The 17,143-nt window shown below is 42.4% G+C and overlaps 1 protein-coding gene across 4 annotated transcripts in view; it reads left to right on the top strand.

Moving 5' to 3' along the window:
• The window catches only part of WWC3 (WWC family member 3), a 272,451-nt gene that overhangs the window by 252,700 nt on the left and 2,608 nt on the right, over window positions 1-17,143 (top strand). For all 4 annotated transcript variants that reach the window (XM_073565989.1, XM_073565991.1, XM_073565992.1 and 1 more), the window contains exons 17-22: window positions 40-191; window positions 4,695-4,857; window positions 6,410-6,574; window positions 8,208-8,300; window positions 9,977-10,207; window positions 11,968-12,095. In XM_073565989.1, coding sequence (XP_073422090.1) covers window positions 40-191; window positions 4,695-4,857; window positions 6,410-6,574; window positions 8,208-8,300; window positions 9,977-10,207; window positions 11,968-12,095 — 932 coding nt within the window. The remainder of the gene's footprint in view (window positions 1-39; window positions 192-4,694; window positions 4,858-6,409; window positions 6,575-8,207; window positions 8,301-9,976; window positions 10,208-11,967; window positions 12,096-17,143) is intronic.

A 17,143-nucleotide genomic window follows, 5' to 3' on the forward strand; every position in this document is an offset into this window, starting at 1 on the left:
TTATTGGATGTCTGAGTGATTTTTGATCCCCTCCCTTAGGATGCTGTGTCAGTTCTGTTGGCTCGGACAACAGCTCAACTAGAAGCAGTGGAGCGTGAACTGGAGGAGGAGCGGGTGAAGCTGGAATATACAGAGGAAGAGATCCTAGAGATGGAGCAAAAAGAGGACCAAGTGGAGGCCACCTCAGAGAGGTTTGTCTGAACCAGTATTGCTGCTTGAAACAACAGACATTTGCATATTTTGGTTCCTAACCGATTCTAGCTTCTTTACTGCTGAGGCAACAATAGGAATGGCGCTCGCTCCTCCAAAAAGAAAAAAGATATTCGTAAGAAATTAGTATAAATCCAAACCAAAAAATAGAAAATGTCCTTCTCTGGGTTAATTTGAATGTCCCTACTATACTGTCTCCCATTAATTTGGACTTGTTAATCATTTTCCCTATTCCATTGCCCACATCCCTAGAGGTTTGCAGTGTTACCCAAACACTTGTTATACTGTGGGATTTCAGATGTTCAACATATCACTGAGAGCTCTATTACAGCATTATTCACAGATGGACAAAATTGTTGGTTCATTCTGTTAAAGTAAAAGAAACTCACAATGGTCAGTAAAATAACTTGAAACTGACAACAGTAATTTTAAATTCCTATTTACTGATTATCAACTAATGAAAATCACCCATTGATTTTGAATTATGGTTCTATTGAAACAATTTTGTATACCATGTATTTATAGACAATTAAGTTTGCATACAGTGCACACAGTATGTACATTACCCCTAGAGGAGCCATGAGGCCTCCAGCGCACGCGTAATGGAGGCGCTGTTTTATCCGCATTCTCTGGATGCCCACTCACTTTCCTTGGATAAATTATTGATTTCATGCGCTTTAAGGAAGCTTCATTTTAAGCATAATTCTATAATGAAGCGCTGTGACAGCAGGACACTAAATCCCTGTAGTATAGAGGCCTGCTGATGGTTATGGGTCCAAAAATATTAGAGTAATATTTATCTCCCCTAAGGCCAGATCTGTATAAGAAGCAGGAGATCAAGTATCGGTCCAAAAATGAAGTGCAGTGGATGTGGGAGGGTGTACAGGTCTGAGCAGCCCATACTAATTCAGCATTTTCATATTTGTTGAAACAGGAGTAGAGATGGGCGGACACCTGGATGTTAGGGTCCGGCAGGTTCGGCTGAACAGTTACAAAAAGTTCAGGTACCAGAACAGTATCCCAACCCGAACCCGGACGCCATTCACTTGAATGGGGGGGCCCGAACGTCCAGTGTTTGCCACGCTGTCATGTGCATGAGAGCGTGGTAAACACCTATTGTGATCGGCTGAGAAATCATCCCCGTCAGTCAGAGAGCCGCAGTTCCAGCGCTGTCAAAAGACAGCGTGAGTGCTCTGCTGTGATTGGAGGTGTAAAGTTTACTTCCGGTGACTGGTGTCAGCGGATGGGACATCTGCTCCTTTCATCCGACACCTACTGCCGCTAATAACAGCGAAAGCAGGAGCGGCTGAGGAGAGTATTCATTATCCGGCTCCTGCGCTTTAAATAAATAATAGAAAAAAAAATGGCGTGGGTTCCCCTGTATATTTCTTAACTAGCCAGGCAAAACTCACAGCTGGGGACTGCAACCCTCAGCTGTCAGCTTCAACAAGGCTGGTTATAAAGAAAAAGGGGACCCCATGCTGTTTTTTAAAATTATTTAAATAAATAATTTAAAAAAACAGCGTGGGTTCCCCCCATTTTTGACAACCAGCCTTGCTAAAGCAGACAGCTGGGGGCTAGTATCCTCAGGCTGGTAAGGGGCCATGGATATTGGCCCCTCAGCCTAAAAATAGCAGCCCACAGCTGCCCAGAAAAGGCGCATCTATTAGTTGTGGCAATTCTGGTGCTTTGCACGGCTCTTCCCACTTTCCCTGTAGCGGTGGCAAGTGGGGTTTAATATTTGTGGAATTGATGTAACCTTTGTATTGTCAGGTGATATCAAGTCCGTGGATTACTAATGGAGAGCCGTCTATAAGACACCTATCCATCACTAATCCTATAAACACACAGCTAGAGTAAGGTATTTTATTAGAAATATATCAAAACACAGTTTTCCTTTTTTATTTAAAAATAACAAACACAGTTATACTCACCTAATGCCTATTCCACTGAAGTCCTTGTTTTCCTGTAATAAAACGAAAATAAAAAAGCAACAATATCCCTCACCTATCCGTCATTCTGTCCCATGCCGTAATCCATGTCTGGAGGATTAACAGTTTTCAACCTGGACAGTGCCAAGATGCGACTCTCCAGGCTGAGAACCACGGGTGACTGAACTACGAGCGCAGCCTCAGTGACCGGCGGAGACGTCATCGAGGTTACCTCCGGTCACTGAGGCTGCGTTCCCAGCCGGGCTGAACTGCCGTGACCTCTGTGAGATCCCCGCTTGCACCGTGAGAGTTTTTTAATGAGCAATAGTGATCACTGCTTATAATTTACACATGCATTTTTACACTTCTTAAATAACTTAAAGTACCACTCTAGGTTTTTTTTAATTCACCAATGGAGTGGTCTCAGAAATGTATGCTCCTCGTGTGTCTTCTACTGCTTCCGGCTCCACTCCAGCACTCTCTTCCATATTGTCACCGCTGGTATGACCGTCCAGAACTCACTGTTGTCACATTCTCTCTTAGGGTGTGTGCACACGCTGCGGATTTTGCAAAATCCGCGGTTTATCTGCGGATTAGCCTGCGGTTTTGCCCTGCGGTTTATCACCTCTACAATGGTGGAGATTGTAAACCGCAGCGGAATCCGCAGAAAGAATTGACATGTCAATTCTTTCTGCGGATTAGAAACCGCAGCAAATCCGTGCTGAAAAATCTGCACCGTCTGCACTGCGTTTTCCATTTCCCATAGGATATTATGGTACTGTACACCGCAACAGGGCCAAAACCGCTGCGGATCCGCAGCAGAATCCGCAGCATGTGCACACACCCTAAATGTAAGTCATAAACATACCTTGAGAAGTGACTTCCGGTGTGCCCAGACAACGTTGGAGCAAACCGGTTAGGCCGGCGTCACGCTTGCCATATGGAAAATCAGTCCAAGTCTCCCTGCCAAGAGTCGCAGGAGTGTCATTCGAGTGTCATGCAAGTGCAATCCGATTTCTCACATCTGAATGCATTGCAATTGCTATCCGATTGCAGTGTGATTTTAACATGAGCTTTTACATACAGCAATTCTCTGTCATTTACACATCATTTTAAAACTAAATATTCTTCAAAACAGCTATATATATAAAGAGAGAGAGAGCGCGAGAGATACATAGAATAGATGTGTATGTGTTTTCTTACAATATGACTGTGAGTTGATGCCTCTCCATTACTAACCTCGGGGCTTGATGTCACCAGACAATACAAAGGTGACATCTACCCCCCCAACTATTACCCCACTTGCCATTGCTACAGGGCAAGTGGGAAGAGTGAGGCTAAGTGCCAGAATTGGCGTATCTTAGAGATGCACCTTTTCTGGGGCGACTGAGAGCTGATGTTTTTAGCCAGAGGGGGCAGTTTCCATGGCCTCTTCATAGGCTATTGTCACCCCTCAGCTGTCTGCATAGCCTTTGCTGGTTATTCATTATAGGGGGACCCCACATCATTTTTTTTTGGGTCCCCCATTTTAGTAGCCAGTAAAGGCTAAGTATACAGTTGTGAGCTGATATTAATAGCCTGCGAAGCTCCATAAGTATTACCCCCTTCCCAGGCTATAAACATCTGCCCCCAGTCGTTGGCTTTCCCACTGCTGGTTAAGAAAAGTGCGCGGGATCCCACGCCATTTTTTCCGAAAGATAATCTTTTATTAATTAAATACATGTACAGTAATTTGCACACACACTGTACTTATTGTATTTGTCACTGATATCTATATATCTAACAATTCTATTTGTATTTACCGTATGTAATCCATCTCTTCTATCCTGTTGGCTCCTGCAGTGATTTTACAAAACCCGGCAGATACTGTCCCGGCAGATGATTTACCAGCTTTTAATCTATCTATGTAATATATATACATATATATTTGTGTTATATACATATATATGTGTGTTTGTCACTGACATCTATATATCTATGTATTCTATACTGTATGTGTATATCTATTCTATTCTAACCTGTCAGTGTGATTTTACTGTACACTGCACATGAATTGACGGCTTTTCAAAGGACACCGGTGCGTGAACATCGGACAGCACTCGCATGGCCTGTGTGGTGTCCGATTTTTTTTCTCGCACCTATAGGCTTGCGTAGGCGAGACTCTGCCGATATGCGCGTAAAATTGCAGCATGCTGCGATTTTACACGCACGCAGAATACCCCCTAGAAAAAATACGGTGATGGGAGCTGCCCCATAGATTAACACTGGTCTGAGTGCTATGCGATGTTTTCTCGAATAGCACTTGTCTGTATTCTACGGTTGTGTGAAGCCGGCCTTAGTCACATTTCCGGTCACGTGGTGCAAAAGAAAACCATAGTGGCGCCGTGAACAGCAGAAGACGGCGACCAGTAAGTAACTTGCTACACATAGGGAACATATTACAGGATACCTATCTGGTGGTGAAATAAAAAAAATACCCAGGTGTGGTTCATTAAATTCTTAATAATTTAAGTGAAAGTTAACTGTCTTTATCATCTGTATGTGTTGGATCAGGAGCTGGCAAGCCGACTCTGTCGACAGTGGATGTCACAGTAACAGTACACCATTGAGTCCTCATTACTCTGAGACTATCTGTGGTGATGCCATACATGGACCCATGTGTACAGGGCAGGTAACCCTGTATGATTCAGTGAAGAACGACCGCGAGACTTTGAAGGTAAAATTTAGTTTATACAAACAAATGTACAATGTATGACAGTAATAATCTGGGTTTAAACAATATAAAGATCTGTCCCTTACTCTCCCCAAGCTCAACGCTGCCTCTCTCTGCTGCTGCTCCAGTCATTGCTTACTGGCTCCAGATGTTATATCACAACTACAGCATACATCACCACCTCGCCAGTCACTGGGCTCAGCGGCTTGTGTCGACTACAACATCAGAGCCATTGAGCTCAGTCATTGGCTGCAGCAGTAATGCGCACTGTAGTTGTAACATCACCGCTGCTTTTCCTGTGTTTGTCTACTCGCTGCAGCGATAATTTCACGACTACAACGCACATCAGTGCTGCCGTCAGTCATTGATCTCAGCGGTTTTGCCGTTGTACTCAACACTAGCCACTGAGCTCAGTGATTGACTGCAGCGTCGATGCATGCTGTAGCTTTAACACAGCCGCCAAAGAGGCAGTGCTGGACCCCGGGGGGGGGAGGGTAAGGCCTGTTTCACACTTCAGTTTTTTGACGTCAGTCAAAGTCCGCCAGACTGTGAAAAAACGGATTCTTTTCTGTTTTGCCACAAACGGATGTCACAGGATCCGTTTTTTGACGGATCCGTTTTTGGGGCCAAGGCGATGAAATTTAAAGTGAAATGACTCTGGAAAAGGAGAGAGTCAAAAAACGGTTGGCAACGCATCCGCCACCCATTGTAACGAATGGCGGATAGCGGAGGATCCGTTACTATCCGCTATTTTGACGCACCCGAAAAACGTTTCATTGTCAGTCAACTCAAGTCAGTGGACGCCAAAATTATGGCGGATCCGTCAAAAAACGGATCCAACGGATGACCATCTGTCAAAATCCGCCGCTAATGCAAGTCAATGGGGGAGAAAAACGGACCCGCCAAAAAAAAATGACGGATCCGTTTTTTTGCAAAACGGCGGATTTTGACTGATGGCAACAAACGGAGATGTGAAACAGGCCTAAGTGACACTTCTTATTATTATTTTACCCCAGTGCAAACCGATGGATCAAAAAAAGTTGTTTCCAGAAAACCCTTTTAAGATGGCCATAGATATAGAATGACAGTCTTGATTTCAGTGATGAACTTAAAGAGGTGGTCCACTACATTTCATAATGCTCCCATCAATTTAATCCTTGTAAATAAGTTTTTAGGTAAATAAAAACTGCTGCCTTATGTGCCTCCGAGCAGCGCTATCAGTCTCCATCATGTACCCCTCCTACAGCTGCCGCTGACATCTGCTGATATCATGTCAAGTTCCATAATCCCTTCATTCAGCCTGGCGTCACTTAGTCGCACGCACCACCCCTCTGATTGACCGCAAGTGCACGCTGGATACTGGGCTGTGATGTGCTGTGAGACTCCGCCCACAGCCCAGTCAATCCGGGGGGCGTGCGTGACTAGGTGCCTTTGACCAAGTTCATTAAATATACTAGCCAGATTGCTAGGTTCACTTACTCATCTAAACTTTTAGAGTTTAGACGTCCTGAAACCTACTTGAAGATTGATTTCAAGTGTTTTTTTCTCATTGCAGGTAGATAAAGAGACCAACACAGAAGACGTCTTTCCAGAAGATGTTACTATTCTGAAAAAGGAGAGGTCCTGCCGCAGGTCTCGTGGGTCTCCTTTTGTCCGTAGCAGCACAATCGTTCGCTCCCAGACCTTTTCTCCAGGAGCGCGAAATCAGTATGTTTGCAGAGTAAGTTTGACGTATAAGTAAATAAAAGTAATATTCTACAGTATGTAATGTAACATTATCTGCTGTAATTCAGTACAAAGATTATTTTTATATAGATTCTGAGAATAACTTGCTCTCATTTTTGTAATATGAGAATTAGCTATACACATACAGGCCTGGGTTTCTGTGTAATCTGTAGGACATTTCATGCTCTTGTCTATAGTCTTCTGCTGATCACTCAAGCAGTAATGAAATACAAGACAATTTGCATGAGCTTTGTTACTCGGGTGAGTTGCCATTTATTCTTCTATTTAGTCCTCATCCACATTTCATGTTGCAGCTCTAATCATCTTCTGAGCTGTTTAGAGCCATAATGTAGCGTGCCTAGAGCTGTATGAGGCCTGTTTCTCCAAATTTCATAGTCATATACAGGCTTTTATGGGAAAAAAAACATGTCTCCATGGCTTTACATTCCATCTGCTGAATATTGAAGATTGTAGTAGAAAAATCCCATGTAATACTTCTTGGTGGGATTTATCCCCTGGTGAAGCTTGATGCTAAACATCCATTATATGTGTTTCTCAAGGTGACCATGTACTATTACCATTGTGTATGTACTTTATATAGCTTACAATGACTCAATACTGTGACTTTGTTTGTTACATTATGCCTATCTCCTCAGCTAACTGAAGTTTTGTGCCTGACATTGTTTAACAGTAAATCAATAAAAAGTGATGTTGCTGAGTACATTTTTATGTACCAATATATGTATACTCACAAAGTAGCAAGGAAATGCTAGAGTTGCCATTCTCTTCTTGCTTTCCTCTGGCATTGACATAATCACATTTGTATCTAAAAATTACTTTAAGTGTGAGTGCACACAGTGCGGATTACACTGCGGATTTTTCCACGCCGATTTGGAGGTAATGCGCAGATAAAATGACCTGCGGATTTGCCTGTGGTTTTCCCCTGCGTTTTGACACCTGTACAATGGAACAGGTGTCAAACCGCTGCGGAATCCGCAGAAAGAATCGTCATGCTTCGGATTTAAAGCCGCAGCAAATCCGCGTGAAAAATCCGCAGCATGTGCACTGCGGTTTTTAAAAGCCATTGATTTGCATTGTACTGTACCTTGCTTGCAGATCTGCAGCGGATCCACTTGGTAAATCCGCTGCGGATCCGCAACAAAATCCGCACCGTGTGCACACACCCTAAGGCTCCCAGACACATTGGAGAACCCACTGGTTTTGGTGTTACCCGACATTACGCTCACAGATGGTGTTGGAGGAGAGAAGGTTCGAACATATAGAATTTTAATGCTCAGTCCTTTTCTTGTTCCAAGATATAAACCGTCGTCCAAAATTTCTACCAGCGGCACACTCCATTTTACCCTTTATAAACACAGGCATACTCAGCCTAGCGGAGAATATTTGTGTGTTGGGGTGGGATGATGGCTACATAACCTTTAGTCTGTTTTGTCTCCTACAAAATCTACTTTTAATTTCAGCTACCATCTTGTAGCACAAAGATAAAGAAACTTGGATCAGATCCGTCCATTAAATTGCAGCGTTGCTCTCCGTACCCATCTGATCAGCTTGTAAAAACTGGGCACAAAATGAAGTCTGGTATAATGTGATCTTATTTTTTTATATAGTTGTATCGAAGTGACAGCGATAGTTCAACATTACCAAGAAAATCACCTTTCATCCGAAATACACTGGAAAGGCGAACATTACGCTATAAACAGGTATGAGGATGATGCCAGCGCTTTTTTATGCTTCTAAGGCTAGTTTCACACTTGCTTTTTTTTGCAGCGCGTTTTTCCCGCAAAAAAACGCATTGAAAAAACGCATACAAAAGCATACAACTGCTGCGTTTTTTTCAAGCATTTTTATGAGCATGCATGAAAAAAACGCGTTTTTATGCGTTTGTATGCGTTTTTAGCGCGTTTTTACCGCGTTTGCGTTTTTTTCCAACATTTTTAGGTGGCCCCTCACACTACCCAAACCATGACTTTACTAACCCTAACCCTGACCCTAACCCTAACCCTAACCCTGACCCTAACCCTAACCCTGACCCTAACCCTTAACCAAATCATACTTAACCCAAACCCTAAACCCTAACTAACCCTGACCCTAACCCTAACCCTGACCCTAACCCTAACCCTGACCCTAACCCTGACCCTAACCCTTAACCAAATCATACTTAACCCTAACCCAAACCCTAACTAACCCTGACCCTAACCCTAACCCTGACCCTAACCCTTAAGCAAACCATACTTAACCCTAATCCTGACCCTAACCCTGACCCTAATCCTTAACAAAACCATACTTAACCCTAACCCTGACCCTAACCCTGACCCTAACCCTAACCCTGACCCTAACCCTTAACAAAACCATACTTAACCCTAATCCTGACCCTAACCCTGACCCTAATCCTTAACAAAACCATACTTAACCCTAACCCTGACCCTAACCCTGACCCTAACCCTAACCCTAACCCTGACCCTAACCCTTAACAAAACCATACTTAACCCTAATCCTGACCCTAACCCTGACCCTAACCCTTAACCAAACCATACTTAACCCTAACCCTGACCCAAAACCCAACCCTAACCCTGACCCTGACCCTAACCCTAACCCTAAACCCCCTTAACTAACCCTAACTCTAACCCAAACCCATAAAATTCCATGGTTAAAAAAAAAAAACGCATATGCAAAAAAACGCTTACATGAGCATGCCAGTGCGCACATATGCGCATCCATAGGCTATAATGGTCATTTTTAGCGCAAAACGTGCGCATATGTGCGCATGCGCTTTTTTGCAGGGCCAAAAAATGCAACATGATGCGTCTGGAAAATCCAATCGCACACCCCAAAAAAACGCAGCGCATGAAAATCGCATACATGCGCTTACAAGCGCGCAGGTATGCGCACCCATGTTAAATATAGGGGAAAAAACGCATGCGCAGGTTAGCGTTTTTTTCCAGCGCTAAAAAACGCAAATGTGAAACCAGCCTAAAAGTTCTAATGTTAAGTGACAGTCACATTGTAATTTACATTTAGAGAACCTTAATTCCTGTTCAGATAGGAACTTTCTAATCTATGATCGGTCAGATCTGAGTTAAACCTGTGTTACCTGGCTAAAATCACAAAGCCAGTGCCTAATACAAGGATTGGGCAGCATGTATCAGCTGTCGGGTTCCCTTTAAGCAGTACTCAATACTTGAGCTTCACTTGGTTGGAACTGAAATAAGGATACAAATGTTCATGTGTGCAGACATCTGCTGTAATTTTAGAATTTTAAAGTTGTTTACTTTATAACATTAGTGAATTGGATGGATGGATGGTCAAGGCAGTGATTGGTATTATTTCCATATTCTTTCCATTCAACAGATAATGCTTTTTTATTTCCCTTCGGCAGCAAGCTTGTCAGTCTTCCATGACGGAAATCATGGCAAGGACATCTCTCGACCTGGAGCTGGATCTCCAGGCTTCCAGAACAAAGCAGACACAATTAAATGAGGAAATAAATGCTCTTAAAGAGCTCCAGCAACGTCTTGAGGAGGTTCAGCATCGAGGCCAGAGTGAGCTTCCTCAGTGGGTTCTGCGTGATGATCGATTCCGTAGTTTGCTCTTAGAGGCAGAAAGACAGGTAAATCTTATTTAATCGAATCTTTGGCATATATGAGCTATCAGTTTCAATAGTATATTCTTCAATATATTATTTATTTGTACCTGCTCCTGCTGTAATAGCCAGAAAACCCATCTATTCAACACTTTAGATCAAGGGTTTCAAACTCGGCTGGGTATATGGGCCGCATATAGAAAAAAATTGTACTTGGGGGGGGGGGGGGGGGGGGGGCTGCATTCTTTGTAGGACAAAGTGACATTTCTAGTGATACCGTTTTTTTTTTTCTATACACCTTTTGAACATTTGTGCTGTTTTTGTTTTATTGTTTTTTTTCGAGCTTGGGTCGCTATGGATGTGGTGATAACAAATGTGCACTCATATTGTAGTTATGTCTCCATATCCGGGTCCCCATATAGTAGTTATGTTCCCATATTGTAGTCTTGTCCCCATATCCAGAACCCCCTATTGTAGTCATGCCCCCATTCACGTCCTTATATTGTAGTTATGTTCCTAGGTTTGAGAGGAGGAAAATAGAAAAAAAAAAAGTGAAGCAAATATGTGGTCAATTTTGTACTAATATCCTCCATCCTGGTTTATATACAGTATATGCCCCCCTCATCCTTATCCTGGTATACGTGACCCCCTCATCCCCATCCTTGTATGCATGGCCCCCTCATCTCTATCCTGGTATGCAGGACCCCCTCATCCCCATCCTGGTATGCATGGCCCCCTCATCTCTGTCCTTGAAAGCATGGTCCCCCATCCTGGTATGCATGGCCCCCCCATCCCCATCCTGGTATGCATGGCCCCCTCATCCCCATCCTGGTATGCATGGCCCTCTCATCCCCATCCTAGTATGAATGGCCTCCTCATCCCCATCCTGGTATGCATGACCCCTTCATTCCCATCCTGGTATGCATGGTCCACTCATCCCCATCCTGGTATGCATGGTCTCCTCATCTCCATCCTGGTATGCATGGCCTCCTCATCCTCCTTCATCCTCCATCACTGCTTTCAACTGTATCAGCGGCTATGACGCTGATAAGTTGAATGTGGGGGTATGTAGGGGAGGCGGCGCGATGTCGGGGCCCATAAAGACTTGGTCTCCCAGCCCCTCACGCCGGCCCAGCCTGTGGGTCGGATGACGCAGCCTCAGGAGCCTCATGCCACGGGCCGTGAGTTTGAGATCCCTGCTTTTGATGATGTGATCAATAGCATAATGGGAGTTATTTAAAATAAAATACGAAGCATAACTACAAAACTATTTGCTATCGAACAGAAAACTGTCCATTGAAATTTTTTTCAGAACATCTTGCTTAACCTTCATGCACACAGCAGTGATTTTTCTTGTATGCAAAAAAATTATCTGACTTTCATCAGTGTTTTTGATCAGTTTCATCATATTTTGGTCAGTGTGCCAGATTTCACCATCAGTGTTTGGTCAGCATGTCATCCGTTTTTCTTGGATGTACAATCTATGGATGGCATCAGAGTGCTGGCCGATTTTTTTTTTTTTTGTGATCCGTAGACTTGTACTAGTGAGTTTGCGCCAAGATTTGGATCAACATCAGAAATGTTTTGTGCAAAATGCTCATTTGACAAAAATAAACGCATTTGTCAACAGGCCCATAGACCATAATGGGTTCTTTTTGTGAAAAACAGATAAAACACATACTAGAAATACTGACTTCTGAATGAGCTCTTATAGCTTTTATAGGTTGATTTTAAGATTATCTACTGCTATTTACAGTATATTTTGTATTCTTGCCTCCAATAATCAGACAAGACAGACCAAATTTGAGCAGCACCAAGAACAAGCAGCAGAGAAAATGCTGAAGAAAGCCTCTAAAGAAGTATTCCAGCTACGTGGTCGAAACCAGAAGGAGCCTTTACAGGTGCAGACCTTCAGGTAAGATGATCATGTTAAGAATCTAGTAAAATAAACACATTGCATATTATGTAGTGGTTTATGAAAGTACCCCCCCACACACACACACCACCACCACCATCTTGGCATTTTTAGTTTTTTGCTACCTCTTTCAGGTTTTTTTTTAAGGGTTTACATCAACTCATGCAAAGAACATGCCTACAGATGTGAACATTCGATTTTCTTTGTATTATTAAGCCAACAACAAATAGGACAAAATGACTGAAAATGTCAGTGTGTTTAGCTATTCACACCCATAAAGTCAGCATTTTGTAGAGCCTCCTTTTGAAGCAATTACAGCTGCAAGTAGCTTTGGATACGTCTCTGTGAGATTTCCGTATCTTGCCACTTGGATCTTTGTTCATTATTCAAGGCAAAACTGCTCCAGCTCCTTTAAGTTACATAGTTTCCTTTGGTGAACAGCAATCTTCAAGTCTGACCATAGATTCAGGTCTGGCCTTTGCCTAGGCCACTCCAAAACATTTACACATTTTCCCTTAAACCACTCAAGTGTTGCTTTAGCAATATTCTTTGGGTCATTGTCTTGGTGGAAGATGAATCTCCATCCCAGTCTCCAATCTCTGACAGCCTGAAACATCTTTTGTCAACAATATCCCTGTATTTGGCACTATCCATCTTCCCCTCAACTCGGACCATTTTCGTTGTCCATGCTGCCGAAAAACATACACAGCATGATGCTACCACCACAATGTTTCACTCTAGGGATGGTGTTCTAGGGGTGATACACTGTGTTGGTTTGATGCCAGACATGGCGTTTACCTTGGTGGCCAAAAAGTTAAATTTTGGTCTCATCTGACCACCGCACCTTCTTCCATACATTTTGAGAGTCTCCCACATGTATTTTTGCAAACTGAAAACGATCCGTACATTTTTGTGTGTAAGTAAAGGCTTTTTCTGCCTCCTCTTTTATAAAGGCCACCTCTATGGAGTGTACAGCTTATTGTGGTTGTATGGACAAATTCTCCAGTCTCTGCATAGGTACTCTGCACGTCCTTCAGGGTTGCCTTTGGTCTCTGTGCTGCCTCTTTGATTAATGCCTTCCTTGCTTGGGCTGACAGTCTTGATGGGTGGCCATCTCTTGGCAGGTTTGTTGTGGTACCATGTTCTTTCCATTTGATGATAATGGATTTGATGGTGCTTCGGTTGATCATCAGAGATTGGGATATTTTTTATAACCCATCCCTGCCTTGTTCGTCTCAATAACTCTGTCCCTGACTTGTTTGGAGATCTCCTCTGTCTTTTTTGTATTGTTTGGTTAGTGGTGCCTCTTAATGGTGTTGCAGCCTCTGTGGCCTTTCAGAAAAGGTGTGTGTATATACTGACAGACCATGTGACACTTAGATTGCACACAGTGGGACTAAGCATGTGGTAGAAAACATCCTTAAGCCCCTGGTAAGGAAGACAGCCAGCTATATACAGGACACTACAGACCTGCTGAATAAGCTATCCACGATAAGTCCCCTCCCCGACAGCATCATCTTAACCACCATGGATGTCGAATCCTTATATTCTAACATCCCACACGAAGATGGACTAACTGCCTGCCGAATGTTTCTTGAGGCCAATGGGATCCCCTCCGAGTCTGTAATAGCACTTACCAGATTCATCCTCACACATAACTTTTTCTCTTTCGATGAGAAACTATATCTACAACGCATTGGCACCCCTATGGGAAGTAAAATGGCACCCCAGTACGCCAACCTCTTCATGGAGAAACTGGAAAGTGACTTTTTAACATCCTGCTCCATCAAACCCTTTGCCTATTTCCGTTACATCGATGACATCTCAATAATCTGGACTGAGCCTGAACAAGAACTTCTAAATTTCCATGACAATTTCAACAAATTTGATCCTACTATAAACTTGACATTGGACCACTCAAAAACAAAAATCAACTTTCTAGACACCACAATAAAAGTCCAAAATGGTTCATTCCAAACATCATTGTATCAGAAACCAATTCACTGTCCCACATACCTCAGATGGGACAGCTTCCATCCTAAACACATTAAAAAGTCCATTGTCTACAGCCAGGCACTCAGATATAACCGTATCTGTTCCTGTCCCAAGGACAGGGATGAGCACCTAACCAGCTTAAAATGTCATTTTTAAATCAAGGTTACCATCCCACCTCCATTGATGATCAGATCATTAGGGCCACAAGGATCCCTAGAAGTCATGTTCTTCAATACAGAAAAAAAGAGGAAAATCATTGTGTACCTCTGGTAGTGACCTACAACCCACAGCTTGAAATACTGAGAAAAACGGCTAAGAAACTTCACCATATCCTACACAAGGATGACCATCTAAAAATATTCAACCCCCCCCCATGCTATGTTACAGGCAAACTCCTAATCTAAGAAACATCATGATCCCGAAGTTCAGTGCCCTCAGATTCATCAAGAGGGACATATCCTTGCAATGGGAGGAGATGCAAAACCTGCATTCATATAGCGTACAATGTCAAGATCCAAATCCCCAACACACAGCAGGACTATAAGATCCCCGGGACATTCACATGTTCATCTTCCAATGTGGTGTATATAATTCTATGCAATATATGTCCTGTGGGTGGCCTCTATCTTGGAGAAACAGGACAGAGACTGAAAGCAAGGATGAGGTCTCATCGTCATACAATTACAGACAAAAAAAACATTTACCTGTGGCCAAACATTTCTGTGGTCCAGGACACAACATAAACAATATTAAAGTTGTCATTTTGAAAGGCAATTTCAAATCACAGAAACATTGCAGGGTTTGGGAATACAAATTCATTACCATCTTTGATTCTGTTTACACAGGACTCAATTTGTCAGGAGGATTTATGGCCCATTACCAAATCTGAGCTATTTCCTCCAAAAACAATGAAGGCACCACCAGCCAGATCAAAATCTCACATGCATATGGGGTCCATAAAACTTTCACACCACTTATCTAATCTTACCTAATTAAGGATTCTCTCTTTAAGCTCAGTGTTTGTTGATTGAAATGTCCATGTATCACACCATGCCTGTGCTCTTTACTGTATATAATTAGGTTTCTTTAAATATTTTGTTATAACAGACTGATGAAGAGACGTAAGCAGTCTCGAAAGCTTGCTTTGTAACAACATTCACTATATTTTGTTAGCCTTTGCCACAAGATTCCTATTTTGTTTCTCCCATATCTTTTTTTTTCTACTGGCTAACATGGTACCAAACCACTTTTTTTTTCGTTCAACTTGTGAATGTAATTACTTGCATCATGCATTTTTAGGGGTTTCATTGCAAAAGGGTTGAATACATATGCACATGCCAATTTCTAAGTACCGTATTTTATCCCATAAATTTAATCTATGCCTATATTTTCTCACTTTTCTAACTTAGACTATTTAGTGCTGATTTATTGCACACAAATCAGATTAGAAAAGTATTTAAACACAGGTTATAATGTAACAGAATACGTAAAAAGTCAAGGGGGTGAATATTTGTGCAAGCCACTGTATCTTTATGTATTATTTCTGTGGCATCTTAGATTTTGGCAGGAGTCAACCAATCCGCTCTTTGTATAAATCTATGCTATTGGTGAACTCTCTAAGTCCCTATAGAGCCAACGTCTCTTTAATGCTGCTCTAGTATCATACTGCCATCATCTTCCTAACTATCTACTCGCTCGATGTACAGAAATTCATTTTTTTCTACTTTACCTTTTAAGTTAACATTATTTCTAGAATCACTTTTAACAATACACGATATTCAACTAAAGGGTCTATGTAACGCGTTTCAGTTTCTTATAGAAAACCGTATTTAAAAATGTTTCCCATTGCAATTATTTCTTCTCTTTATTGGTCTAAATATGTAACAGAGTGCTCAGCACCCAAACATCAGTTTCAAAGGACAATCTTGATGCTTCTTACTCTCTATATTCATTATATTCGTGTACACTGCTACTAGAGATTAGTAAAAAGGATTGAACCACACTTGTCCCACTTCCAGTTCAGTCCTCCATGACAGCCAGAGTTTGAAATCTTCTGTCTGTCAAATTGTGCCCCCCTGCCACTTACTAGCACCTGAGGCCTTGTGTCCAAGCCTAAGGCAACATAATGACTAGTTTTGCGCCAGCAGTGGCGCCAAGGATTCCTGAAGATTGCTGGCACAGAAGTGAAAACTGCAAAGGTCTGGTTTTCATGGATGCCCAACCAGAGTAATTCACATCTTCTTTTAGAAGATGGTATCTATCACTGGAACAGAAATAAAATTGGTAATATTTTTTAACTGGCAGTGGGAGCAAAGTTTTTCTTTACCAGTAAATAAATAAAAACATTTTTTTTATTTGTTTATTGCCGAGTCTTGTGCATTTTTCTGTACAGGTATTCGTATACTTACAAAGTAGCAAGACAATGCAAAGGTGTCATTGTCTTCATGCTTTTCTCTGGCATTGGCATCGTGTTTGTATCTCAAAATCATTGTAAGGCCTCCATACACATTAGGGAACCCACCGATTTTGGTGCCACCTGTCACTACCCTCTCATATGGTGTTTGAGGTGAGAAGAATTGGTCATGTAGAATTTTAATAGCCCAGTTCTTTTGCTGTTATCAGACATGTATACTAGTGGCACTCTCTATTTTACCCCTTAAAATCACACGCACACTCAGCTGTGGTAAGCTCGCCAAGTTAGAAGGTGTATACATTTAGAAATATGCTGAATTTATATCACCACTCCAGCGGGTCTTTTTATTTCACCACTGGAGGGATGCTTTAAAATCCAAGCACCACTCCAGTCCATCTGCAGTTTGTAAACTGCAGCAGTATTTCATGGAGCGAGCCGGAGGTCACCGATCAATGTAAGTCTGAGAGGTCTCGTTCTGGCTCTCATAGACTTGCACTGAGAGCTTGTGGCGTAGCTTCCGAGTTCCGACCTCTCAGAAGCTGCGCTCACGGAATGATGCCGTGGGACCAGAGCAGCACCAAAAAATGGTGAAGACGCCTGAGGTTGAGTATATGACCAAGGGCAGGGGACTTCCTTTTAA

This window comes from Dendrobates tinctorius, unplaced genomic scaffold (genome assembly GCF_039654945.1).
Source record: "Dendrobates tinctorius isolate UK_male_01 unplaced genomic scaffold, ASM3965494v1 ptg000016l, whole genome shotgun sequence".
NCBI classification, from domain to species: Eukaryota; Metazoa; Chordata; class Amphibia; order Anura; family Dendrobatidae; genus Dendrobates; species Dendrobates tinctorius.